At 39.7% G+C, this 27,334-nt stretch overlaps 1 protein-coding gene across 1 annotated transcript in view; it reads right to left on the reverse strand.

Moving 5' to 3' along the window:
- Positions 1–638: 638 nt before the first annotated feature.
- Positions 639–27,334, reverse strand: part of rhpn1 (rhophilin, Rho GTPase binding protein 1) — a 129,200-nt gene continuing 102,504 nt past the window's right edge. Inside the window, exons 12-15 of the mRNA XM_028804242.2 lie at positions 23,314–23,390; positions 20,048–20,194; positions 16,865–17,023; positions 639–12,475 (exon numbers count right to left, since the gene is read on the reverse strand). Of these exons, the coding sequence (XP_028660075.1) occupies positions 12,242–12,475; positions 16,865–17,023; positions 20,048–20,194; positions 23,314–23,390 (617 nt within the window). The 3' untranslated portion in view covers positions 639–12,241. The remainder of the gene's footprint in view (positions 12,476–16,864; positions 17,024–20,047; positions 20,195–23,313; positions 23,391–27,334) is intronic.

The following is a 27,334-nucleotide window of genomic DNA, read 5'->3' on the forward strand; positions in this document are numbered from 1 at the left end:
TGAAGAAAAATAAACCTGTGCTGGGTTGGGCGCTATACAGCCCAATACCACAACCGACTATGTCAATTTACACAACCGAAAATCACTGACCATGTTGAGTTTAGCGACTCATGACGTCTTTCCAGCACAGTCCTCTTATTTCTGGCAGCCAACAGCATTCTGAGCCGATGCTGTTCAACGTGTTAACAGGTACGGAGAGACCATCTCTGTACCAAATCTCTGTCTTTTTTCCTTATTATGTCATGCGATGTAAAATACGAGACATCAGACAGACGAGTCTCAATTCTGCTTGTGAGGTCCACAACACACGCGTTCCTTATTCCACGTCTCTGCAGTCTATGAATTGCAGTTCCAGATGAGCCCTCATTGGCTGTCAGCTCTCATGCGCACAGAGCCCACCAATACGACTAAAGCCAAAATCAAATGTGAGTCGTGGACTAGCTGGGGATGTTAGAAGAGACGAATGGCAGTCACGGGAGCCCACCGCCGACTGCCCTCGGCTCGCTAAGACTGTGCACATAGAAGGCATGATGACTAAAAACCAATGTGACATGGCCTCGAGTTGGTACAACGTCATCGGGGATCGACAACACGACAGAACGTTACGCCACAATGAATGAAGAACTTCGCTCAAGAAACCGTTTCACTGCAATTATCATTTATTTTTGTTTTAAACAATTTAACATGTATTACAAATTGAAATGTGCATATTCCAAAACATGACACTGAAACACAAACAGAGAACACAAATTAGATTTGTACGCATATGCAAGGATCAACATAAAGGAAAAAAATAAATAAGTCAAAATTTGTGCAAGACAAAAAAAATCCTATCGAAAGCTGAAAAAACGATCAGCAATTAGAGACTGGGAATGGTGAAGACCACCCTTGCAGGAATACCCCACCCAAAAATGATATATTTTTTAATATGTTACTTCACGTGGGACTTCAATACAAAAAGTCGATCCCATGAGGCTTTAGTTTACTGCTTATGATGTACGTATTTATCAATCTTGTAACAAAGACGTGTGCGTTTTGCAAGTTTTGAGTCGACTGCTGGATAACCAACATGTGGATTACGCAGTACGACTAATGAGACCTTTTTTATTTTTCTTGTCTTCCATAGATATTCTTCACATCGATTGACCTGGTGCAACATCGGTCGCTATTGGCTTCTATTATGTCACAAACGTCTTTCTCTCCATTCTGCATGATAGCACCAGATTAAAACATTCTCCTTGGCCACCACTACAAAGTACTTGAGGTAAGTAACATATTAAAAATAAATATATAATTTTTGGGTGAAGTATTAGTGTTAACCCCAGAAACACACAAAGCAAAAGGTGTGCAGACAAGTTAAGAATTTCCCTGCACTCCGCACACGTGACACTGAGAACGACATAAACCCGAACACAAATGAGGCTCGGGCCAAACTCAGTGCTCATAATGGACGTTCAAAGCTAACGCGTCAGACATGAATCCTGCCCTGAGAGCACACACACAAAAATCTGAAAGTGCTAAAGGAACACAATGGAGGAATGCTGTGTACTTCCAGAAGACGGCCACTGGACTTCCTGACGCGAGAATACCAAAGGTACAAAACAAGCAGACGCTTCACTCACAGAAAATGTTTACCACATTAGGAGTACACAATACGTACAAAAATAACAAAAGCAGCCCATAGCGATTCAAACTTTGACTTACGATGGAAAGGATTTTTATTTATTTATTTTTTTAAATATATACACTAGCAGTCACTTTTAGAACACCTCAGTTTTTCGTCAAATTCAATCAGATGGAATGCAATGAGTGACCTAAAGTGGTGAAAAGGTAAGCAGTAAACTGCTTAAAATTCAGGTTGGCAAAAACTGAAGAAAGGGAAATTTCAGAGTATTACCGACGGGCCTTCTTGAGGGAACAACTAATAGCGTCCTGCAGCAGTTCAAGTACATGAAGCCTTGCAAGTTGAAGCAAACAATTTGCTCAGGTGTCCCAACTTCTGTCGATTACTGAAAAGCCCTCTGTGTGTCTTAAAGCAGAACAGACTGTGTTACCGCACACAACTGGGAAAATATCACACTGTAGAAAGTTGTCAATTCCAGTGATAACGTGAAGAAAACGGCATTTTAACAGATGAAATGAGACCGATCATAATTACCCTTAGACGTGTAGGCCTTTCATTTAGAGAAGTGTCAGGGAGTCCGGTGGTGTCCTACACAATCCAAAGGCAACTGGAAGAGATCTGTAGACCCAAAGTCACAATCCTATTAGAAGACGAGTGTCTGAGGGTCACCAGCCTGCGTGATCACAGGCGCCTCACAGCACAACGTCTTCAAGAACGGCTCAACAGTGCAGGTCGAAAAAAGTGAAAGGAAGGGTTTGTGCTGCAGGTTTGACCGGGCGAGTGGCAGTCAGAAAGTCCTTCCTTAAAGGACCAAATGGGGCCTCGAAATTGCGGCTGTGGACTGCTGCAGACTGGCCGTTTACTGCTTACCTTTTCACCAGTTTAGGTCATTCATTGCACTTCAGCTGATGAAATTTGAAGAAAAACTGGAAAAAAGAGGTGTTCTGAAACTTTTGAACAGTAGGGTACACTAAATATATAGTAGATACTTTTATTTTTTTTTAAGAAACATGTTCCTGGAGTAAAACCGCAGTTTAAGGGTGGCATGGTGGCGCAGTGGGTAGCACTGCTGCCTCGCAGTATGGAGACCCGGGTTCACTTCCCGGGTCCTCCCTGCGTGGAGTTTGCATGTTCTCCCCGTGTCTGCGTGGCTTTCCTCCCACAGTCCAAAGACATGCTGGTTAGGTGGATTGGCGATTCTAAATTGGCCCTAGTGTGTGCTTGGTGTGTGGGTGTGTTTGTGTGTGTCCTGCGGTGGTTTGGCACCCTGCTCAGGATTGGTTCCTGCCTTGTGCCCTGTGTTGGCTGGGATTGGCTCCAGCAGACCCCCGTGACCCTGTGTTCGGATTCAGCGGGTTGGAAAATGGATGGATGGAAGTTCCTGGAGAGCTTAAAGGAGTCAGCCATCCATGGGCGCTGTTACCAGACACTTGAGCAACTCTCTGCATAAAGAGCCAATCACTTGAATTAAAAGCTACTGTGGTATGCAACAGACACACACACACACACGTGCACACACAGACACACGCACACACACACAAGTTCCCAGTTCTGATTGAGATTTTCATTGGCCACAAAAGGTCAGCTGCGATGCGGCGGCTCCTCATCCAAAGTGGATTACTGCTTTTCTATTAAGGGACTATAAAAAGTGATATAAAATCTGGTTTATAACCTCTATTAAACACCCATAAACATTAAAAGAGCCCAAATGAGCCTGTAGTAAATTCAAACTAAAATAAACAACAAAGATTTCAAGCAGGACTCAGCACTTTTACCTCCAGAGACTCGTGAAACAAAGTAATCAAAGTTTTCACTCTGCACATCACCAGAAGAATTTATTAGCGATTGGGAAAATGAAGACCAAAACGGGTCCATCAGGTAAAAAGATGAAGCACACAGTAGCCTGGTGTGACACCGAGGTCATCATCACAGCTGGGGGGACACCCCCCCGTTCCCCCTGTGTCTGTTTTCCAGGTGCCCCAGTTTCCACAAACCCACCCAAAAGTTGCACTGTTACTGTTCACTGCTGTTTTCACATTTTATCGTTTACACGACACTGAATCTCCGCACATTTCATTTGACTTTTTTTGACACTGATCAGCAGGAAAAGACGCGCTAATGTCAGAGTGAACACAGATCTCGGCAAAGTGGCTTAAATTGATTCAAATAAAAAATAACTGATCATGCAAGCAATCGCCCCCTTTAACACGTCACAACTAAGTCTTCACTGGTCCAGCTAACTGGTTTTGGAAGTCACACAATTAGAACATTACAGCAATCCAGATGAGAACACAACAAAGCTCACCAGTCCTATCCACTCAGTTCTTACAAAATAACATCAGGTTGCGTTTTGAAGGTCCCTAAAGTGCTTCTGTCTACCACACACTGCCTGGCCATTGATTCCATGGGTCTGTGGTGGTCTCTGTGTAAAGAAATGAGTTCAAAGGAGATCACCAGTCGGGGGTCAGCATGGTGGCCTGACAAACACAATGAAGCAAAACTGCAAACAGCTTGGTGAAAAGGTCAAGTAAAGGGGATGGAGACAAGAAAACCTCCACGTCATTGAATATCCAGTGGAACCAATCATGAAGAAGTGGAAAGAGTATGGCAGAGATGTAAAATCTGACCTCTGAGAGCAGGCCTTCCACAAAAAGTGAGGGATCGTGCAAGAAGACGACATGTTGAGGGAGGCCACCAAGAGACCTACAGTAGAGAGTAAATTGGAAAGACTGGTGTTTACCAGTCGCAGCTTTATGGGAGATTGGCAAAGAGAGAGCCACTGTTATAAAAATGGACACAGTTTGTTAGAAGGCACATGGGAGACTCTGAAATGAACTGCAAGAAGGCTCTATGATCTGATGAGACCCAAATTGAGCATTTTGGCCATCATACTTAGTGGCCATTATTAAAAACGCACCATTTCTACTGTGAAGCGTGGTAGTGGCAGCATCAGGATGTGGAGAGAAATACGGGGAAATCCTGGAGGACAATCTGATGCAGTCTACAAGAAACCTACGCCAAGGAAGAAGATCTGTTTTCCAGCAAGACAACAACCCCAAGCAAAAAGCCAAAGTTACACAGGAGTGGCTTTAAAGCAATAAAGTTAAAGTCCAATTGAGAGTTTCTGGCCGGACCTTATAAAGGCCGTTCACTCACAGCCACCCGCTGTGCAACCTGACAGAGCTTGAGTGGTGAAGACTGAGGAAGAATTGCAGTGTCCAGGTGTGCAAAGCTAACAGAGACACACAGAAGCACACAGACTCAAGGCTGCCACGGCTACCAGCGGTAAATCTACTAAATATGGACATGAACACTTATGCCATCATTTTTTGTTTTATATTTGTAATTAATTTAGACCACTTTGCAGAGATACAATTTACTTTTTTATGACCTAAAATGACACAAGGAGTGACACAACAGGCCCCAGCCTTGACTCTCTAAGAAAAACTCCCCCCAAAAAAACCCTTGTAGGATAGGAATGGAGGAAATCTTGGGAAAGGCAGTTGAAAGTGAGACCCCGCAGAGGTCTGTTTTCACTTTGACATTAAAGTCTGTTTTTTTGGCTGATCAGTGTGAAAAAAGCCAAATTAAATCCACTGAGATTCACTGTTGTAAAACAATAAAATGGGGTGAATACTTTTTATAGGCACTGTATGTTAGACTGATTGGCAAATCTAAACAGTGTGCCATGTGCTGTACTGACGGCCGGCTGAGACAAGCACTGGCACCCAGTTACACTGTAAGGGAACAAGCTGGCTCAGAAACAGGAATATAGCAGAGACCCAAGTCAAATTAAAATATTGATTCTGTACAGCAGAGTTTATGGGTTTCCGCCATGTAGTCGCGAGTCACTGTTGTATTTTTTGGAAATGGGTTGCCGTGGCTTGCTGCAGACTGTTCAAGCAATCGACATTGCTCTGACAATTGTCCTCGATTACCCACAAGCCAACCCATCGATCGTCCTCAGTTCTCCAAGGGGTTACACTGATCTGACAATTGAATGGGCAGTCAACAAGAAATGGGTCTTGAGGGACACTATAAAGACTGGGACACGACCAAAAAAAAAGTTTTAAGAAACCCTGCTGCACAGTATCCTTCAGTGTGTCCATAATCAGAGACTGGTCATCTTAGTGCTTGTAGCTGGAGGTAGCAGAGTTAAAGATGCTAAGATTTGCACTGGGTGTGACGAGGATGGATAGGATTAGAAATGAGGACATTAGAGGGTCAGCTCAAGTTGGAAGGTTGGGAGACAAAGTCAGAGAGGCGAGATTGTGTTGGTCTGGACATGTGCAGAGGAGAGATGCTGGGTATATTGGGAGAAGGATGCTAAGGATAGAGCTGCCAGGGAAGAGGAAGGCCTAAGAGAAGGTTTATGGATGTGGTGAGAGAGGACATGCAGGTGATGGGTGTCACAGAGCAAGATGATAAGGACAGAAAGATATGGAAGAAGATGATCTGCTGTGGCGACCCCTAATGGGAGCAGCTGAAAGAAGAAGAAGAATTGGCCTGCAAGGCAGAAGTTTGTGTCCATTCTTTCCCCTCCGGTTACTGTGCTTCAACATCTTGTGACATCGACACGCTAGACAGTGCGGTCCAAAGCAATCAGTGCCAACACTAAGCCTCATTTCCAAACTAGTGCACCATCCACACATTCTACTTTCATAACCACTTGCTTAAAAATGACTAGTCAGAGAAACTGATCTGAGCTTCACTCAGATGTGCATGAATGAATACCCCCGTGTCCCAATCCCAGTCTATGCACTGCACATATTACTTATTTGGCTGATAACCCTTATCCAAAGTGACCTACAACATTTGAGACACAATTGGTTACATTTCTTTTTGTTTCTCCAGACAGGTGAAGTGACTTGCTCAGGGTCACTAATGGGATGTGACAAGCCCCCAATCCTCAGTTTTTGATGTCCAAAGCCTTACCCACTACACCACACTGCCTGACTGTACACCAGCACACATACATACACAAGCTACAGCAACGAAAACACATGGAAATGCAACCTCATTCACGGAGGCCCCCAACAGGAGAAAGGTTTTGACAAGCGTTAAGCACGCGGAGCATTAAATTTATGCCTAGCTTTGTGAAAACTGCAGTGCAAATTCAGCTATTTATTGTGGTATGGAGAATGCTTCCATTTTATTTCGCCAAGAGGGGAAAAAAATTTTTTAAGAGATCAATCACATGTTTCTAGCAGAATTTCCCGATTAAATAGCTTTTTAATCTATCTGTGACCAGTAGCATTTGTTCAAGAAAATGTCGTTTCGCACTCCATTATGAATGAAACACAAGGCAGGCATTCAGTGCCATTATTCAATATTAGGTCCGTTGAATCTACTGTAATTGTCTTTTAAATAACAGTCTGCCCACCATAACAACATTTCTCTTCTTTAGAGACAGTAATTAATGTAATAGCAATAATAAAGAGTTACAAACTGAAAACCCACTGGAACGACCCCATAACATCTCATACACTTTAGCTGTTGGGTGATTTAAATCCACACTTTAAAATGGCTTTAACATTCTCACACCCGCTTCATCCAGTGCAGGGTCCAGAAAGGCCAGAGCCTGTCCAGGTAGCACTCGACATGGCACCAGTCCCCCAAAGTATTCACTCACTCACAATGCCACAGTCACTCTGGGCCAAGTTGGCATCACCAACTAAGCCGACCTGCATGTCTTTGTGGATGTGGGCGGAAAGTCCATGCAGTCCCATGGAGGATGTCCAAACTCCACACTTACAGTGACCAGAAGTAGCATTCAAACTCGAGATACTAAATCCATGAGGCAACACTGACCACTGCACTGCTGAGCCCCCTGAAAAATAAGTTCCAAAAGCAAAATAACTTATAAAAACTTGAACATTTCTGGACCAGGGCAGGGTAATAGTGAGAGGTAAACGTCAGCAAAGCTGTGTATGTACTGGATGGCCAACTCAACGGTAGTTATTTAAATGTAACACCAGGCAGCAGCGAGCAAACAAACAGGCCGCATTTACACATAAGGTGGTAGACAGTTCTCATTCACCTAAATCAAACTTTAAAGACAGTGTACTCATCCATTCCACTTTCTAAACTTGCCTATTTGATCACACGGTTGTGGGGCGCACCCTAATCGAGTTAATAAAACACTCCTTGAGCTGCAAGGCGACATTTTTCCATATGATTATCACAAGGAAAATGACTGGCATTTACAAATTCTTATAGAACTAACGTAGAACACAGAATAGCGATGAACACAATCATTTTTGAATCTAGAGGAATGTAACGTAACTGCCATGCTGTCTATATTATGTGATTAAGTTAAATAATTACAGTTTGTATGCTGGACTCCAGCATGCCTCACTCACCTTTGGCAAGTGGGAAGTGGATTTAGGAGTGAACAGAGCAGTCGTACTCCACAGAGTTCATTAGTTTGACTGTAACCGACTTGTCTGTGGAAGGCACAGTGACATGAACGGCTTGTATTGCTACCTCATAGCTCTCGTACCACAAGAAACTTTCCCAGCTGGGTGCTTTGTGTGTGATGATTGCATGAATGTCCTCTTGGGAAACCTGTACATGATTAATGACGGGGTAGAACAGTATCCACTCTGAAGTGGACAACAGATCATTGATTTATTTTTTTCTTTTTAGTTTCTCCAACTAAAATAAGCACATGAAGATACACTCTTTGAAAAAACTTTTAGGACACGAATGTTCACAATGTTTGGGTTTCTCTGGGAATGCAGCATTTGGCGTAGTTGGCAGGATACACCAGATATCAATAAAGCATACTTTTTGTTGGGCTGAAAGGCCTGTTTTTGTCTAGAATTGTTCTAATGTTATAATCTGTAATCAGAATTGCGCATAACTGCACAGGACTACTTGCCATCTTAAGGGTGGCAGAGGAAAAAAGCAAATCGCTGATGTCAAATCGCAAATCCCTCAAGTGTGAGTGAACAGATTCACATGAAGCTACTACACATTTATTAATAAACACATGAGGAAATCCCTTTGGAAACTTGAGGAAAAGACTCCATACTGTACCATGATTATTGTGTGTGGTCAATGACTTAGTGCACTATCATCAACTTGTAACGGTCGTCCGGAATATGTGTGTGTCACTGTGAGTTTGTACCTTTTCCCATTCCTGTTATTAGTGGAATGGCTTAATTTGTAAGGGCGGACCAACTGTACAGGGAGAGGGGAGCACCTGGCCTGGAGGGCCAACAACAGACTGTACGAGGAGTATGTAAATGGGTGGTGGGAAAAAGGAGAGGAGAAGCGCAGAGCCAAGGGAGAAGTGGACGCCATGACAGGAAAAGGCAAGAAGGAAAGGATTGACACCGCGTGGAAAACATCAGGTGAACCCACCGAGTTCATTTCAAGACAAATTATTTATACTTTCTGGTGAAAGGTATTCGGGAGAGGACCTGATGGGCCAGCTCAAGGAACTGGTAATCTATACATTTCCCGGAATAGGAGGTATGGCCGGCGCTGCATTCCCCACTGCAGACTGAGCTCGACATTCCATACAGATAATATTTAAAGGACTACGAATACTTTATTTTTTTTTTTTTTTGCTCAAATTTCTGTATTAATAGCTTATGTGTTTACGTGATTTGTGCTGTGATTTATGTTGGGTGGGAAATTCTGCAGCGCAATATTATGTATATAGGGGTTTTGTTACAGTAAGTGTGTGTATCGTCTTCCAATAATCATTTTTTACTTAACCCTACTTTCACTGGTGTGTCTCTATACTTGAAAGCAGTGTTGCTCACTCGCGCCCCGGATTATTTTTTTTCTTTTTCCTTTGCTGCCACTCTAGGAGGGCAGCACGTATTATAATTGTGCAGGTTCTAAGAGCGGCCAATACTTTTATCATCTAAAATAATGAAAAACTGTTACCATGCATATGACACTCACTTGTAAAGTACCTGTAAAATAATATTAAATTAACTGAACAAAAACACCCACTCAGAAAATGCATATAACTAAGAAAAAAACGTCAAACGTAACTCCTTCTTTTTGCCAAAACCCTGGAATCCTAATAAAACCTTCCTCTCCCAAGGTGTCAACTCCAACAGATCAGATTCACAAATACACAAATGCATATATGTGTGGCTTACTCACACTTTCTTTTGGACTTGCACACCAGGCCCCTTGGGTCTCCTTATTTCACCAAAATGATTTGCGTTTTTGCCTCTGCTGCCCACAAGCTATGTGCACTTCCTGAAGAAAATGAAGATTTGACGCTGTAGCACCAAGCAAAGTCTATCATCATCAAGTCATTCAGAACATTAAGAATAAACCAAATTCTTAATTTGGGTGTGCGCTCATGTATCTGCGTGTGACTGTCAGCCCCTGGTTGCACCATGAGAGAGACTCATCTTGCCGTACTCACCCCTACCGATCATCTCAGGTTGATGCTACTAGTCTGAATATGTTTAAATAAAATATTTTTGACAAAGAAAACATTTTTTCAATATCCGTGGTTCTTTAACATTTATACAATGCACGATAGTGTTAAGAACAAATCGCCTGTAGTGATTAATGAAGACTGGAGAAAAAGAAAGACAAACCTGTGCTACATCTGGGAAAAATACTTATAGAAAGAAACTGACCTTGCTAAAATGGAAATTAAAATGAGAATGTGAAGAGTTCTTTTTTTGGGAAAATTAGAGAAATTTAAATAGGTCTGCACGTTGGCACAACCCTTAGATGCCCTTTGAGCTCAATCGGCCTGATCTCTTTAGAATTGCACGAGTGTCCTTAAAGGAATACTCCACCTAAAAATATTCTTTTATATGTTATTTACCCTGAGTAGTTTGTCATGATGGCTGAGAAAAAAAAACGTAATCTCGTATTTTCAAGCAGAACAATAAAAGTTTCAGACAGAATAGGCGTCTATGGTGACCATTGCTGGACAACAACAAACAATATTAAAAAATCAATGACGAACACTAACATGACTCAGTTCACATCATCAGCATGTCAAGTCATTCAGTCGTATGCTCACAACGTGATAAACACATGTGGTTTAACTGAAATATTTTTACATAAGCCATCTTCAGCAAAGCTCTTGTGAACGACAGGAAAGAATATTCAAGTTGTAGACCACCGTCATGTTGTTACATTTATATTCACAGCAGTGAGCCACAACTTGAGCAGCTGAATGGCAGAATTGACCTTCTGCGTGTTGAGTGATCTCCGAGTACAACAAGTACAAGACATATTCTCTCCTTGATGATGTTTTCGTTCACTTTTCTTTAACTCTTAATGATTAGTAGTACTGTATATGTCTCTTAGTGCACACTTTTTTGTGGATATCCCGTGAAGTGCAGTGTTAGCCAGTGAATACGCTCTTACTACTGGGCTGGACTCCTCACCAGTCAATGAGGCGGGCGTATTCACTTGTAATGCTCGGGCGTTTCTGAGTGCATTCGTCTTTTTTTTGTTTTCACAAGTGCATCTTCCAGAATTGTTTATAATGGTATTTTATTAAAAATGTATGTGTTTGGGACATTGTAAGCATATGATAAAACAATTTGTCATGTGGATTAAGAGTAACGTGAGATTTTTTTCAAGAACTTTTTGATAATATTTAGTTTTGTCTAGCATTGGTCTCCATAGACACCCATTCTATCAGAAAATATGTTAACTCTGTGCAAACAAGGAGATTAATTTTTTTTCTTGGCCGTCACTATAAACTATATGGGGCAAATAATGTACAAAATATATATAATTTCTGAGAGTATTCCTTTAAGGGTCTCTTGTCTGTTTTCACAGTGTAATAAGGTGCTGTTATTCCAGTTGTCATGTTATAACTTGAACCAGTGAGTGAGTGTGCCCCGAAATGGACTGATGCTCCACTCAAGACTGGTTCTTGCCTTGCAACACGTGTACCCATATTCTACACAGAGTCTTCAGACTATCCCTCGTATGAATATGACATGAATAAATAAATTAAAAATCTTTCACAAAAGATCCAATACATTAATACTGCAGTGCAAAATCACAGAAACAGAACATGTAAACTGACTATTCTAACTTAATACAAGTTAATATTAAGATACAATAGTTAGTTTTGTAGAAAGACCATCTGTGAGCAAAGCATCTTCAGGTCTTCTGAACATTCTTCATTTTTAAACAGAAAGCCAATACAGGTTTGCCAACACTTTAGAGGCCTTCTCTTATGCAGTCTTCCCTTTAGCGGTGCCATGTAGTCATTCAGTATTAAATGCTGCACACAGGAGAAGCGACTGCATCTTTTTATCCCTTTTTGTGAGGTTCATACACGTGTGTAGAGCACGTCTGTGTATAGGTTTTGTATCTAAGCTGGTTCACCACTAGAGAAAGGCAATTAGCTGCAACAATCAACTTGAAACTTAAGCAGCAGCAAAATAGCACACATCGTACAACACAATCACTCATGGAGCAAAAATGTGTGGTTTTGCGTGGCAAGCCAACTCTCAGGCACCATTTCTAAGTTACTGCAGCACACAAGTTTGGCAGGTCCCTACAGTCCACTGTATACGTCACTGTTATCTGTCCCATAGCAGCTGCTGCTGACCGACAGACAAAACGCTTGTCGCGGCAGTAGTCTTCTTACTGTCTGCTCCCTCAGTACATGGCCTCACTCTCTCGGAAGGTGGCAAAAGGCAAATTGAAGGCACTGCTGCTCCTCTTGCTGTTGCTGTCTGTAGTCTTTTTACTTCTTCCGTTGGTTTTCTTTTTATTCCAGGGTAACAACAAACTTGTGTTGATAGTTGTGTTGGCGAGGCCACGGCAACGGATGTTTTCCTTGTCGCTGCTCAGGGAACCAGTGGATGTTAACAATATCGATTTTCTGTCCATCTACACAAAGGAAAGGAAACCAAAGTCAACACTACAGTAAGAAATGAACAGAACTGTCATTTGTAAATGTCGGAATGTCATAAAGGTTAGACATACACTCTTGAGATGACATGGTCAAAAAAGAAAGTACAGTAAAATAATTGTTTTTCTCTGAAATACTGTACTATCCAAGATATTTTTCCTAATATGAAATTATGACTCAAGAAAACCTGTGTACACCTTGAGGGCATTTTTCAGAAATCTCCACCTGGGGGGGAGGTGCCTCAAAATAAAGTCTTATTATTCAAAAAATAAAGGCAGGAGAGTCACTTTTTCACTAAAACCTGACAGATAACTTCCCTAATGTGATAGAATCTGTGTCTTTGTCAAATTTAAACATTCTTAAAAACTGCTGCTAAACTAGGAAAAAATTTAGATGCTCACAGTAATACTTTCAAATTTTTGTTTTCTGGTATCTCATGTACAAGTGGGCAGTTTTTTGAAGTCTGAGGCGTTCCCTTGAAATGTCAGCCAAATCTGTCTAAAGTTTCATGTTGATAACACAAAGAAATAAATAAATAGTTACAGCATTTGGCACCATGAGTCTCCCCTTCCTTATCCAAAACCTCTCCAAATGGGGGATTCAGGTTCAGAACAATTTAATGGCACAGAAAATAGTGAATCATATAAAAAATTCAAACTCCATCCCCTTATCCCTACCCCACCTACACATTTACCTGAAACTATTTACATCGTTTGCTCCTGCTTCAAATTGTGTATTTTTTCATTATGCACACTGTCGGCCGTCTCTCATTATGTCGCTATATGGACATGTACGTATCGTTGGAGACGTCACACACACTGCCATCCAATGATATGAGAATTGGGAGTGTGTGACCTATAGAGTCAGAGCTAATGACCTGGAAATGTGAGGTGGTACTTGCCAAAGGTTACCTCATAACTCCTCTTATTCAGAGGAGATTTCATAATTGATGCATCATACAGTAATGTGCTTGGACTGATGATGAGGAGAATCGACTGTAGGTACTGATGTGTCACTTATTGATATTTGCTGTTGTTTTGTGAATAGTAATTATAAAATCAGAAGAGCGGTGTAACATTTACTTGGTTGCTTGGGAGGGTTCATCGCATTGGTTGAAATCTATTGGTCAGGATTTTTGGGTTGATTCATAACACTTGGGTATTCCTTATACAGAATAATTAGTATGATATTTTCAAATATTTTTTGTGAGAATTTATTAAAAAACCACACATATGATTTTATACGAAAATAAAAGTCAACGGTAAATATTTTAACAATTTGATTATTAGAAGTGTGAATTCGACAGCCATCGCTTGCAGACGAGGTATTGTTTGTGTCGCTGTGTGGCACAGTTCAGCTGCATGATATGGTGAAAGATTTTTAAATAATCGCTCAGCCCGGTACTCGGACTCTAAGAGTATAAGAGGCTACGAGGCTGCCATCTTGACATGGAGCAAACAATAACTGATGTAATAGTAGCCGGTACCACTACCCCTTCCTGAAGACTGCACATTATTTGCTCCTCAATACTTTATATTCTTCCCTTTAATTGTTTTACAATGCCCTTTTTTGCAAACAGTAATGCACAATGCACCGATACCCTTCTAGGCAATGTTGGATAGTAATAAAGTGGAAATATTTTTGTTTCTGTCTGAAGACAGAATGTTTGGAGAAAATTTCTAGTTTACTTGAGGACAAAATTTTCTTTCACTTTTACCTCACCATGTTTTCAAATGTAAATGGCTACTTTTACTCTGATATATATTTTGCTAGGCACATTCACTACTGTTATATTAAACCAGAAAACAGATGGGCTATACTAATACACAGAATGGTTTGATCAGTCAATTTTGTAAAATAAGGTCTCCCCCCCCACTTCAGTGTCTTGTTTTTAAAACTGCAGTGAGGTAATTTGTTTGCCTTTTGTGTACATATGCAGCATTCAAACTATACAAAATGCATTTCAGATGAATACAGGAGCCAAGTAAAGCAGCTCTTCTATGCATAATATGTCTGAGTATGTTTGGAGATATTGTGATGTGCAGGATCCAATCAGGGCAATTGACATCTAAGAAGCACAAACCAATCAGAGCATGATGGGGCCAGCATATACAAAAAATGTTGCTTCACTCATCTGCACTGAAATGATGTGCCGTGGTTTTCAGAAATGTACAGCACTGGAGGGCGTTTTTTAGAAATATTTGTTGTCGTCAGTTGAAAACACTGGCATAGTGTGGGCAAAAGGCAGAAATGAAGACAAATGTCTGCATTTTTAAATGAAAATTTAATAATATGGAAATCGTCTTGGAAATCCCATTAGTGCCATGGTATGTGGGTTTGAAATTATGATTCTGAAGTTTGCCTCCTGGGCTCATCTGAGGTAAGGATGACAACTCCAGGACACGAGGGGGCATGGTCACTCATGGCAACATCACAGCCGTGAGAAACTGATTCCACCCCCTGCAGTCCTTCCGCTAGAAAAGCGACACACACCTGTCAAGGCACGTCTCACTCAGGAGAAAGCACTTGATGACTGGGACTCTACCTGAAATTTAAGCACCCAAGAAACGACTGAAGAAGTCTCTTGTTCAATTTTTAGTTAACCTGCTTTTTCATTTTGCTTTATTAGGCACACCACACGCCTGTTTCTGTTTAAGGACTGTGTAAATATTACAAAGGGCTGACCCAGCTGGTACCCCAACACTTTCACGGTGACCAGTATACTCCCTCGGTCGACAGTATGCATTTCCTGAGGGTTCAGATTTACAGAATGATAAGAACATAAGAAATCAGATAAATGAGAGGAGACCCTTCAGTTCATCAAGCCTGTTTGTTTAGCTAGTACCTAAGCTGTCCCAGTACCTCATCCAGATTCTTCTTAAAGGTTGTTGAGGTTTCTGCTTCAACTCTATGTTTCGATAGTGTGTTCTAGAGTCCCACAAATCTTTGCGTAAAGAAGTGCTTTAAATGCACTTCCCCTTAATTTGCACTGATGTCCTCAAGTATGTGATTCATCCTTAATGAATGAGTGGTGATAGGCAAGGCAGACATGTTTTAATCACAAAGACAGCCTCTCCATTTGTCCTAAACACAGCAGAATGTTAGAAGATAGTGGTAAACCTCACCACAATGAAAGCCAAAAGATCAATGAAACCTAAAACAGGATCCTCACAGCTTGAACATTACTGAATCAGGTAAGCGTGAGATGTATTTACTGGTCAAATGTTCCTACCCATGAGCCTATTCACTTCAGAAGGTGTGATAATGTGTTATAAGAAGTGATAATACTGTATGCCACAGCTATAAACAAAATGGAAGCAATACCATCTGTTGTTAATAACTAATTACTTGAGCAATAATGGCAACTCTTAGTTAAATTTACTATATATGCAAACTTAGAATTTAACGATATTTATATAATCATAAAGATTCATCTCATTAAAAATGTTCTAAACAGTCATTTTACTACTTCCTGCAAAAAATAATAAATATAGCAGTAAACCTCAATTAAGCTGCTGCACTTAGAGCACCAGCATTAGCTGCTTCCCAGTTCATCTTTGTATTTGATAACAGTAAAAACTCTCCACATTTGCTGTGCTGACACCATCATATTATATAATGTAATATACTGGAAGATAATTATTTAAAAATGCTTTCAACTTCAGTTTAAGCTTATTAAAACTCATTACCAGACTGCACTTCGGCATAGTGCAGTCTAGTAATGCATACTAGTCCCGCTCCAAGTAGTTAAACATTTATAAAAAGGGTCCTGCCCCTTTTCATCTTTTTAATGGAGTTGAAAAGTTCATACACTCGTGCACAATAGATCGACAAAAAGAAAAATGTAAATAGTGATGAGGTTAATCTGTTAAACACTGACCTTTTTTACTGGCTATTACTGCTGTGAAAGATCTTGAAATTGCTTAGAACTAGTTTTCTGTCCTGACCCGTACCCCTTCCAATCTGCTTCAATCGCACTGGCCCTCTATTTATCATTACTGCTATTTGTCTCTTGATGGGCCATCTAAGCCTTGGACTTCAAAGCTGACCCTTTCATCTTTTCAGTTTCTCAGTTTGCTGAGCCTTGACTTCCTAACTATTTTTTTAACAGCTATCTTGAGCCTGCTGAGACTTTAATGCATCATCTGAATCCCACGGCATCCCACTCCCCGTACACGCTAAGCCTCGGATGTTTAAAATGACCATTATGGCTCCTCAAGACCTGTGTGAGCTGAGCTCTTAACTTCTCCACTGATCCCCTCAGCTTTCCCGCTCCTCAGTTTGAAGTTCAGTTATCTTTCTGAAAAGTCTCCTAAGCCTCGCATTTAATTCATCTTCTCAAGGTGATCGCTCTAGAGCCAGCTTACCTGACTCTGCTGGTCCAGCATATGGACTGTTATCACACTGATGTCAACGGCTTCCTCTGAAATGCCTTTCAGCATCTGAACAACTTCTGCATGTTTTGACCATTTACAGTCCTGGCTGTTTATGGAAATGATATAATCTCCTTCTCGTAGACCAGCATTCTGGAATAAAAATATGAACAGATGTGAACCAAACTGTAAAAGCTAAGAAGCACATCTCTGTATAATACGTAGCACAACACAGCATGGTCATGGCAATGAAAAGAACACAACAATGCTTAGATTTAAATGGAAAAGAAAATGTAACCATGATACCACACCATTCTGTAAGCCCACTTAATCCTGAGCCGGGCTGCTTAAGCATATCCCTACAAGAACAGGGTGTAAGGCAGGAACAGTTCCTGGACAGGGCGCCAGTCCATCGCAGGGGAACACGTTAACGCACTCACTAGGGCCAATGTAGCAATGCCAGTCCACGTCACCTGCATGCCTTTGGACTGTGTGAGGAAACTCATGTGGACACGGGGACGCAGGGAGGACCCGACACATGAACTCTGGTCTCCTTACTGTGACACAACAGCACTACCACTGCACCACCATGCTGACCTGTAACCAAAATTGTGAAGGTAATAAAGCAGGTAAATTATATCACTGTGATGAATCCTGGTTTTCACAAATTTGAAATATTTTGGTAAGGTACATTAAAGGGAAGCGCTTTTAGGACTGAAGCCAGGAAGCAATTCTTCAATGAAAACGTTGTGGGAATCTTCAACAAACTACCGAGACATGGAGTTGAAGCAGAAACCTTGACAACCTTTACGGAGAATCTGTTAAGATATTAGGACAGCTTAGCTATTAGCTGAACCAATGAGCCTGTTGGACTGAATGGTCTCCTCTCGTTTATCAGATATCTTATGTTCTTATGTAGTATTGTTTTTGCACCCTTATTTTCGAGTGTTTATTATTTTAGGTTCTGTTGGTGAGGTCATTTCAAAATCATTGTTGGTCATGTTTTCCACCATTTTGTACCCATCTTTGCGTGGCCATGGTCGTGTTCTTTATCGTTGCTAGCTCTGCTGCCAGCTGTTATGTTTCAGTCAGGATCTGATCCCTGGCTCAAATATGTCTTCTTTTATTCTACAGTTTTTATTATTTTCCCAAATATTTTCATTTTTTGTTAGTTCAGTTTTTAGATTAGTTGTGTCTTTTTTATATGCACATAATTTTATGATTGTTGTTATATTTGTATTATATAGTAACTCTTTATGAATGTGCTAATTTATCAGGAAAGCAAAGAAATCTTTTGGGGAAAAAGTAGAAAATATTTTAAAAAAATAACTAATGGCTAGCAGAATATCAGAATTCCTTTTCTCTAAAAGAATGAGAAAACCTCCACAGATGTGCTTAAGATTACTCCAGAGCAGGTGCTATGAAGGTGTCGCAGTCATCTCAAACAAAAAAAAAGAAAAGAAATGCTGCCACCTTGTGTCTGTCTTTTGGTAGTGCAAGTAATTTTCAGCTTTGTTTCATCTGCAGGTATGTATGAAATGAATTTCTTTGCTGTTTCAGAACTCTCAGGCTGTATGTATGAATGATATGAAAGATACTACTATATACTGTAAATACAAAGCTTTATAATTGCATTGGTTCTGCTGTGTCGTAAAACTACATGTTTAATTTGGTTAAATTTTCAAGTAAATTATGATGGGTATTGAAACAAATATAACAAACTATACAAGAGTTACGACAAACGTACAGAAAGCCATAAAGGCACAGAAAAGGTGAAAACTGAAACATGTTGGGGCAGGAATGAAGCAATCCATTTAGTTACAAAACTTAAATGAAAACCCTGAAATATTTTTTGGTTCATATTAATTAAGTATACCGTAAAGAAGAATTTCACTTTATTGCATAACCATTTGGAAATGATGTCTGATAGAAAGTGAAATGAGTATAGTTCTTATGAAAAATTGTTCACTGTGGCAAATGCAATGAACTGCGTTGTAATACCTTTGATAACTTTAATTTTTAAAATAATTTCTCTGTATTTCATAGTGGAAAAATTAAGCAGTTATAGAATAGTTTATTAGTATTAGATAATCTACAACAAGTATAGAATTCATTCTACATTTTTAGATGGCCCAGGCCTTTAAGAACTTTAATGGCCATCAAATACTCACCAGCCATTTTATTAGGTACACCTGTTCAACTGCTTGTTAACACAAATATCCATCCATCCATCCATCCATCCATCCATCCATCCATTTTCCAACCCGCTGAATCCTAACACAGGGTCACGGGGGTCTGCTGGAGCCAATCCCAGCCAACACAGAGCACAAGGCAGGAACTAATCCCGGGCAGGGTGCCAACCCACCGCAGGGCACACACACACACACACACCCACACACCAAGCACACACTAGGGCCAATTTAGAATCGCCAATCCACCTAACCTGCATGTCTTTGGACTGTGGGAGGAAACCGGAGCGCCCGGAGGAAACCCACGCAGACACGGGGAGAACATGCAAACACCACACAGGGAGGACCCGGGAAGCGAACCCAGGTCCCCAGATCTCCCAACTGCGAGGCAGCAGCGCTACCCACTGCGCCACCGTGCCGCCCCACATGGAAGCAACTCAGTGCATTTCGGCATGTAGACATTGTCAAGGCAACCTGCTGAAGTTTCAATTGAGCATCAGAATGGGGAAGAAAGGGGATTGACGTGACTTTGAATGCGGCATGGTTGTTGTGCTGGTTTGAGTAATTCGGAAACTGCTAATCTTCTGGGATTTCCACACACAACCATCTCAAGGGCTTACAGAGAATGGTCCGATAAAAGGGGAAAATATCCAGTGAGCGACAGTTCTCTGGGTGAGTGGGGGGGGGTTACTGTCATGTTTAGGAGGGGTTCTGACTTAGAAGCATTTAGTCCTAATCCCGCAGATGGCAGCTTTGCAACATCTGCCCCTCCACCAAGCACATAACACCCAATGTCTTGGTTCCTCTCGTACTCAGCAGGATTGCTATTGCAACAACACATCATCAGTATGGTAAAACTAACCTATCTCATGACTGTCTAAATGTAGGACAAAGTGTATCGATGTATGATGAAATACAACTATTCATTTTATATTTTAAAATTCAAACAAAGTAAGTGGTGTTAAACTTTTACTGTGAGTGTACATACCGCTGCAGAGCCATTTGGAACAACTCCAGCAATAAGAATTGGCGAATCTCCACGCAATGTGAAGCCAAAACCTCCTTCTCCTTTTACTAGGCGCACCTTGCGTGGGGGACTCCACTTATTCTTTGCTGAAAATACTGACAGAGGACCCTATGTATAAAATGGGAAAAAAAAAATAATTGAAAAACTTAACTTTAATCAATGAATCACAATGTTTAATAGAAAAGGTAATATACAATAAGGCAAAGATCTCCAAGCCGTATTGCGTTTTTTTGCTAGCTCATCCCATGATACACACTAGTGGACCTTCATTTATTTTTTCTGATATGTTACTTACCACATGTAGTTTGTACTGATGGCAGAGAAAATCATTTTAATTTCATGTTTTCATAGAGAATGGACATAAAAAAGTTTATAATAAATTGGGACCCAGTGGTGACCCACACTGGACCACAGCCAACAATATCAAAAATGTCTACAAAAAATCTCACGTTACTTGTGCTGCATAATCCACACGTCAACTCATTGGGTAGTATGACCATAACGTGAAAAATGCATGTATTTTTTGTTAAAATATTGTTAAATAAATAACTTCAGAAAATGAATGTAGTTCACAAACAAGAAGCAAGAATATTCACATGGGATCATGCTTTTTAATTGAAGACAGGACTCTTGACCAGTGCATGAGGGGGAGAGACAGGGCAGGTTTAAAATTAAATTACAATAAAGTGGGCAGGAAGTGAAGGGGTCTGAATGCCCTCTGAGTCCACTTTACATATCCAGTTTCACCGACAGGCACACATGACTCCAGTTCACTATTGGAGAAGTTGTTCACTTACAGACATACAGATTTTTTTTTTCCATCCTGGACTGTAAATGGTTAAACAATATGAAGTGCATGTCTGTCTACTATTGTGACTTGGTCCATTGGGTCAATATTGTCACTGAACTTCTTAAATGAATGCGTTAATCAACATGCAGCTTGTCACTTATCTCCGGCGCCGGGATTCGTGAGTAGTCTTTAAGAGGTCTACATTAGTTGAAGATAAGACCACATTTTTACAAATAATTAATACAGAAATTCAGGGAATTCCAAAGGGTTCACAGTCTTTCTGTTTAAACTGTAAATAATAGAAGTACAGTATTGGCATCTTCATATTGCTGCTCAAGCAAACCATTTGTTGTAAAAGCTTATACATTGTCTCCCTGTTATTATTATAATTTACCTATACACAAACTGCAAAGCAAAAGAAGTGGGCACTAAACAAATAAGCATGACATCTGCTAAATAAAGACGATTCCTCTTATGCAGCATTTAACAATGTTAGAGAATCCGAGAAGCTGTTATGCTTCTTCAGCTTATTATTTCTTTGTAATTGTTAAGCAAAATGCAGACACCAGAAAGATTTCAGTGGGTGCAAATGAGTTGCCTTCCAGCCTCTGTAAACTGAAAAGTTAAAAAAAACTCCACATATTCTGCTCAAGAGACAGTGAATCTTATTTTAGAGCGTTGACCGGCTGATGTACTGTATGTATATTGTTCAATAAACCAAATTGTGAGACATCTGTAAGTGGACAGATTACAGCTTGGCTGAGCCATTTGGCTTCCTTTGTGTTTGACAAAGTTCACTACAGTAGCTGTAAAACACTAACCGCTGTGTCTACAACTATAGGGAGCACCTAATGGGATGTCTGGGATACCCGAAAGTCTACATGTGATAATCACACGTCAAAGTCATTTAATGCATTTACACTGGCAAAATAAAAGTTAGCTGACAATCTGTTAAGTTCATTTTTACTTTCTCGTATACGAAGTGTAGGGAAAGTATCGGAATCGTCTAAACATTCGATTTCGAGATTTTGGGGAATCGACGTTTTAGACTTCCCTGAGTCTGAAAATACCGTTTTGGGAATTATGTCTGTGTGTGTGTGTGTGTGTGTGTGTGTGTGTGTGTGTGTGTAAACACGATAACCTGAGCATGCTTTCACTTAGGTCAACCAGATTTTGCATACAAGTACTGTATTAGGTTTTATTCATGTAGCTGCAAAGTCCGATTTATTCAACTTTACTTTACTTTTATAATAATTGTTCAATATATTACTCATTTGATTTGATTTGTTGCTAATGTTTCTTTAATGTACATAATATATAAATAAAATCATTGTCTTGAGGGTTACTCCTCAAATATCCATCCCCATATCTGAGTATACGAGGAAGTCGAGGGGAGACCACTCCTGATTTTTTTAGAGTCAGATTTTACACGTCACACAGCCAACATAGTATTCATGACTGTTAAGGCAAAGTCTAAAAACATTGAAAAGATGCTGCAAAACAAAGACTGAAATTTGGCTTTCAAGGATGGTGCTGGTTTTCCCCAAAATTTAACTTTCTTAAAGAGGTCGTTCATTGTTTGTCAGTAGTCTGCTGTCTATTTTTACATGTGAAAATATGGGTGTATTAAACATAATAACTTATCAAGTAGAGCTGCAGTCTACTGCTTAAGACATGGACACCTCTGGCAGTGGAAGATTTAAACATATACTGACATATACAACTGGATGTTTATTAGATCTAACAATACAAAACTTTAACCATATCTGACTGAGCCAGTGAAATCAGTTACAATTACTATAATGAAATAGATGCCATCTGCAAACTGGCTCATACAGCTGGTGTCATGAATTACTAATAGCTTCACAAATTAATCAGAATAAATGGTTGATTGCGCATTGGTGTATATTTAGAAAAGAACTCCAGTAACTATACAGTAGCTAGCATCATACTGTTCAAACACAAAATTCCATCTGATATGTGAATAATGATTTTGCTGCAGTAGCCAATAACCATAAGGGACAGTTTCATGCCAGACAAACAAATTCTGATCTACTGACCAATAGTTCATTTTAATTTTATTGCTAGGTCTAGGCAGCACTGCAAGTAAATATACAGGACTTGTTTCTGTATTTAGCACATTAGATTATAAAATTACAACTGCCTGGCTTAACGGGTTGTATGGAAACAGATTATACCAGCACAGTACTGTACAGAGGCATTTAGCACACTATTGAGCATACTCGAATATAGTAACATCAACACTGACATCAGGCCAAGTTATTGGATACAATATAAAATTGGATGGTGGAAACACAGGGAGAACATGGAAACGCCACACAGAAGACACCCTGGTACAAGTGCTCTGAGTTAGTAATGCTGTCTGCTACGCCACATTGTGCTGCCTGCTTTCTTTCAATATTCTACGGTTACTTACCAGTCTGTGGAAAATGTCAGTTACTTTAACCCGAGAGAAGTTTGGAGTCTTTATCTCTGGCTTTTGCTGGGTTTTAGCTGAGAAAAGGAAAAAAAAAAAAAATATATATATATATATATATATATATATATATATATATATATATATAAAATATCTTAAATTTGACAGTGAAATGTAAACAAACACTTTTAAAAATTCTAGAAACATCACACTTTCTCAGTATTTTTGCATGTTTAGCCATTCCAATATGCTAGATGCAAAGACTAAATTTTAGCCATACTTTAAAGTCTGTAATCTAAAAGAAATTGAGAGAGAAAGAAAGAATGTTATATATTTGAAAGAAAGAAAGAATGGATGGAGAAAGAACATTATATATTTGTGAGAGAAAGAAAAAAAAGAAAGAAAATGTTATACATTTCAAAGAAAGAAAGAAAGAAAGAAAGAAAGAAAGAAAGAAAGAAAGAAAGAAAGAAAAAGCCACTCAGTCAAACTGATTCAAACTGTGCCATTGCAACATTTTATGTTGTAAAGTTCAGCTGGCTGCATGGACTAAGGCAGTTGCTCAGTTCTCTGTAAGCCAACAAAGAAAAAGACATACTGGTAAAATACAGTAAATTAATGTTTATTTAAGTCTATGATCCATAGGCAAATCCTGAAAATTGGATGGGATGTGACACACAGAACTGTAGAAGGGAACTGGGCATTTTAACTCTGCTACATCCAATGCAGGATCATGGGATGGTGCCCATCTCAAAAGCAAAGGGTGCAAAGTTGTGTTAGATTGGCACTAACATTTTGACTTGGTATCGATACCAGCTCTCGGACCTCAGTTCTGAAACAAATGACGGATAAATAATCCCCAGTGTTACTCCAGGGTCCTTGATGTGCCACCCAGTTTCTCATCCTCCTGGTACTAATGCCACACTGTAAATTACTTCCCTCTTGAAGGTGTGAAGTCCAAATCGTTTTGAAGTAATGGGGGGTTCATTGAGGGTAGTGTTATCCCCTGTGCAGTCCCAATTGTGTTGAAGTGCATAGTAATAGCAGAGTGAAGGGGCAGTGATGGGGATGTGGGGAAGTGAGAGTAAAGCTGACATTTACTCCCAGTACCAGAAATCGCAAAATTCTGGTACCATACTGTTTTAACATTTGGGTTTTTCGGTACATATGAAACAGCCCACTCCACAAAAGGGAAAATATCTATTTCAGAAGATAACAATGCCAATTTCAAAAAGAGCAAAATTAAAAAAGTACATTTGAAAACAAGCAAGCAAACATAACAGGAATATAAACAAAAAACTAAATCATTAAGGTTGTTCTTATTTAATTTCAGCTTAATTATTAAGAATATTCTTGGTTTAGGTCATTTGTTTAAAGGTTTCTCCATTTTGGAGGGCCTGTTTTTTTCATTTTTTTCGACTTTGCCTCTTTGCTTTATATTTTTATGTGAGACATGGCTTTAAGAGCTCTTCTTCTTTTGTAGATACATTTATTATTGTTAATTTAACCTTTTGGTATTCTTTTAATATTGATTTTTTTCTTTCTTTAAATAATTTATTATTCCTTTTTTGTATTTTTTTATTAATCCTTTCAATGTTACTTCCAACTGTTTTTCATAAACTATTAAGGTTATTAAGGCTTACAATATTTTCCTTTTCCCTAAAGTACAAATCAGAAAATTAGCCACTTCATCAACTTTCTATCATTGTCAATTATTATAATCCTCTTGGGAGATTTCAAGTCATTTACACCCAATGCAGTTCATATCCCCAGTTCCCCTTTGCCATCTGCTTTGTGGTACTTAAGTCATTATTCTGTTTATCCTGACCACTTCAGATCAGACTAGGAATACACGTGTCTAAAATTTCAAGTTAGAAAATAAGAAATGTTAGGGAATATTTATTCTGGATAGAAAGTAGTATAAGAAATGGGAAGATACGTCTTTTAAGAGCTGTAGGGAGCAAATCTCAACAGTATTATATACAAGGATGGGACCAACACTGGACAGAATGATAGCCCACTGAAGAGAAGACTTGCAAGCACACCCACCCACCCACTCACTCATTTTAAAGGCCAAATCAACCCAAGATCTGTCTTTTTAGCATATAACAAAAAAAGGGAGTACCAGGAGAAAATTCCTATAAGCATGAAGAAAGCATGAAAGCTCCATGCACAAAACACCTGGCTGTCTATTCAAATTACAAGGCGCCAGCTTTACCCAGTACACCATCATACTGCACAAGACCACATTGGTAACTCATGATTTCTGTCCTTGTTTACATTATGAACTCTTAAAAGCTGCTGACTACAAAAGCAACTGCTGTGTTGGTAAAGATGTCTTTGGTTTGATACGGATGGCATCTCACCCATTAATATAATTTATACATTTTTAATATTTAAAAACATACATTTTAATTTTATATACTGTAATGTTTAATCTACATATTTATAAATATCTCTTAGTTGTTTGTCCACAGGCAGTTGGAAGGCCCAGGTCTTCCTATCTTTTTGTGGTCACACAGTTTGGGAAGCAGTCTTACATGATGAACTTGACTGCAAGCTCTATAAGCAGTTTCCATACTTGACAACCACCAGATGGCAGCACTACTATAAAGCCTACCATAAGACAAAAGACAGTTCTGTTTGTCCCAGGTAGGAAGATTTATACAGTGACAAACAAATTACTAACTACTAAATCTAGAGTACAGTGATCCCTCGCTATATCGCGCTTCGCCTTTCGCGGCTTCACTCTATCGCGGATTTTATATGTAAGCATATTTAAATATATATCGCGGATTTTTTGCTGGTTCCCGGATTTCTGCGGACAATGGGTCTTTTAATTTCTGGTACATGCTTCCTCAGTTGGTTTGCCCAGTTGATTTCATACAAGGGACGCTATTGGCAGATGGCTGAGAAGCTACCCAACTTACTTTTCTCTTTCTCTCTCTTGCGCTTTCTCTGATCCTGACGTAGGGGGTGTGAGCAGGGGGGCTGTTCGCACACCTAGACGATACGGACGCTCGTCTAAAAATGCTGAAAGATTATCTTCACGTTGCTACCTTCTGTGTGCAGCTGCTTAGTGAAGCTTCGCATACTTAAAAGCTCGAAGGGCACGTATTGATTTTTGCATGTTTGAGCTGCCGCCTTCAACAGCTTTGTGCGCGGTGCTTCGCATACAGCCCTATTGATTTGTTTGCTTTCTCTGTCTTTATGACAGTCTCTGCTCCTGACAAGCACTCCTTTGAAGAGGAAGATATGTTTGCATTCTTTTAATTGTGAGACAGAACTGTCATCTCTGTCTTGTCATGGAGCACAGTTTAAACTTTTGAAAAAGAGACAAATGTTTGTTTGCAGTGTTTGAATAACGTTCCTGTCTCTCTACAACCTCCTGTGTTTCTGCGCAAATCTGTGACCCAAGCATGACAATATAAAAATAACCATATAAACATATGGTTTCTACTTCGCGGATTTTCTTATTTCGCGGGTGGCTCTGGAACGCAACCCCTGCGATGGAGGAGGGATTACTGTATTTAAAATTACTTCAGTGAGTAGTGAACAGTTTAATCTGTAAGTAATGGCGCCTGTTGTTTTAGCTGAGTAAATAGGAACTCATATACACAACACTGCAAAGTATATTAAGGAATATACAGCACAATCAGTGAAAAATAACAAAAAGAGCATCAGGTCATAACAAGAATATTGTAAGGATTGATGTGCCTGAAAAACACTGTGTATATCTGCATGCATTTTTACATAAAATGCATAACCAAATATTTGCAAATATATATTGTATGTAATTGTGCATATATACACATCAATGTGTAGAATGCTATTTTTATGCATGTAATCATATGTTGCACAGACTTTTTGTATGTCCATGTCTTTTGGTTGTCACTGTATTACTAAGCAGGTAAGAATTTCATTGTACTACACGCATGATGTACACATGGCAGGAAACTTGTACTTGAGGTCATTACAAAAACTAGCCATAGATGAACATATATGTGTGTGTGTGTTTCTA

The sequence above is a fragment of the Erpetoichthys calabaricus genome, chromosome 6, assembly GCF_900747795.2.
Source record: "Erpetoichthys calabaricus chromosome 6, fErpCal1.3, whole genome shotgun sequence".
NCBI classification, from domain to species: domain Eukaryota; kingdom Metazoa; phylum Chordata; class Cladistia; order Polypteriformes; family Polypteridae; genus Erpetoichthys; species Erpetoichthys calabaricus.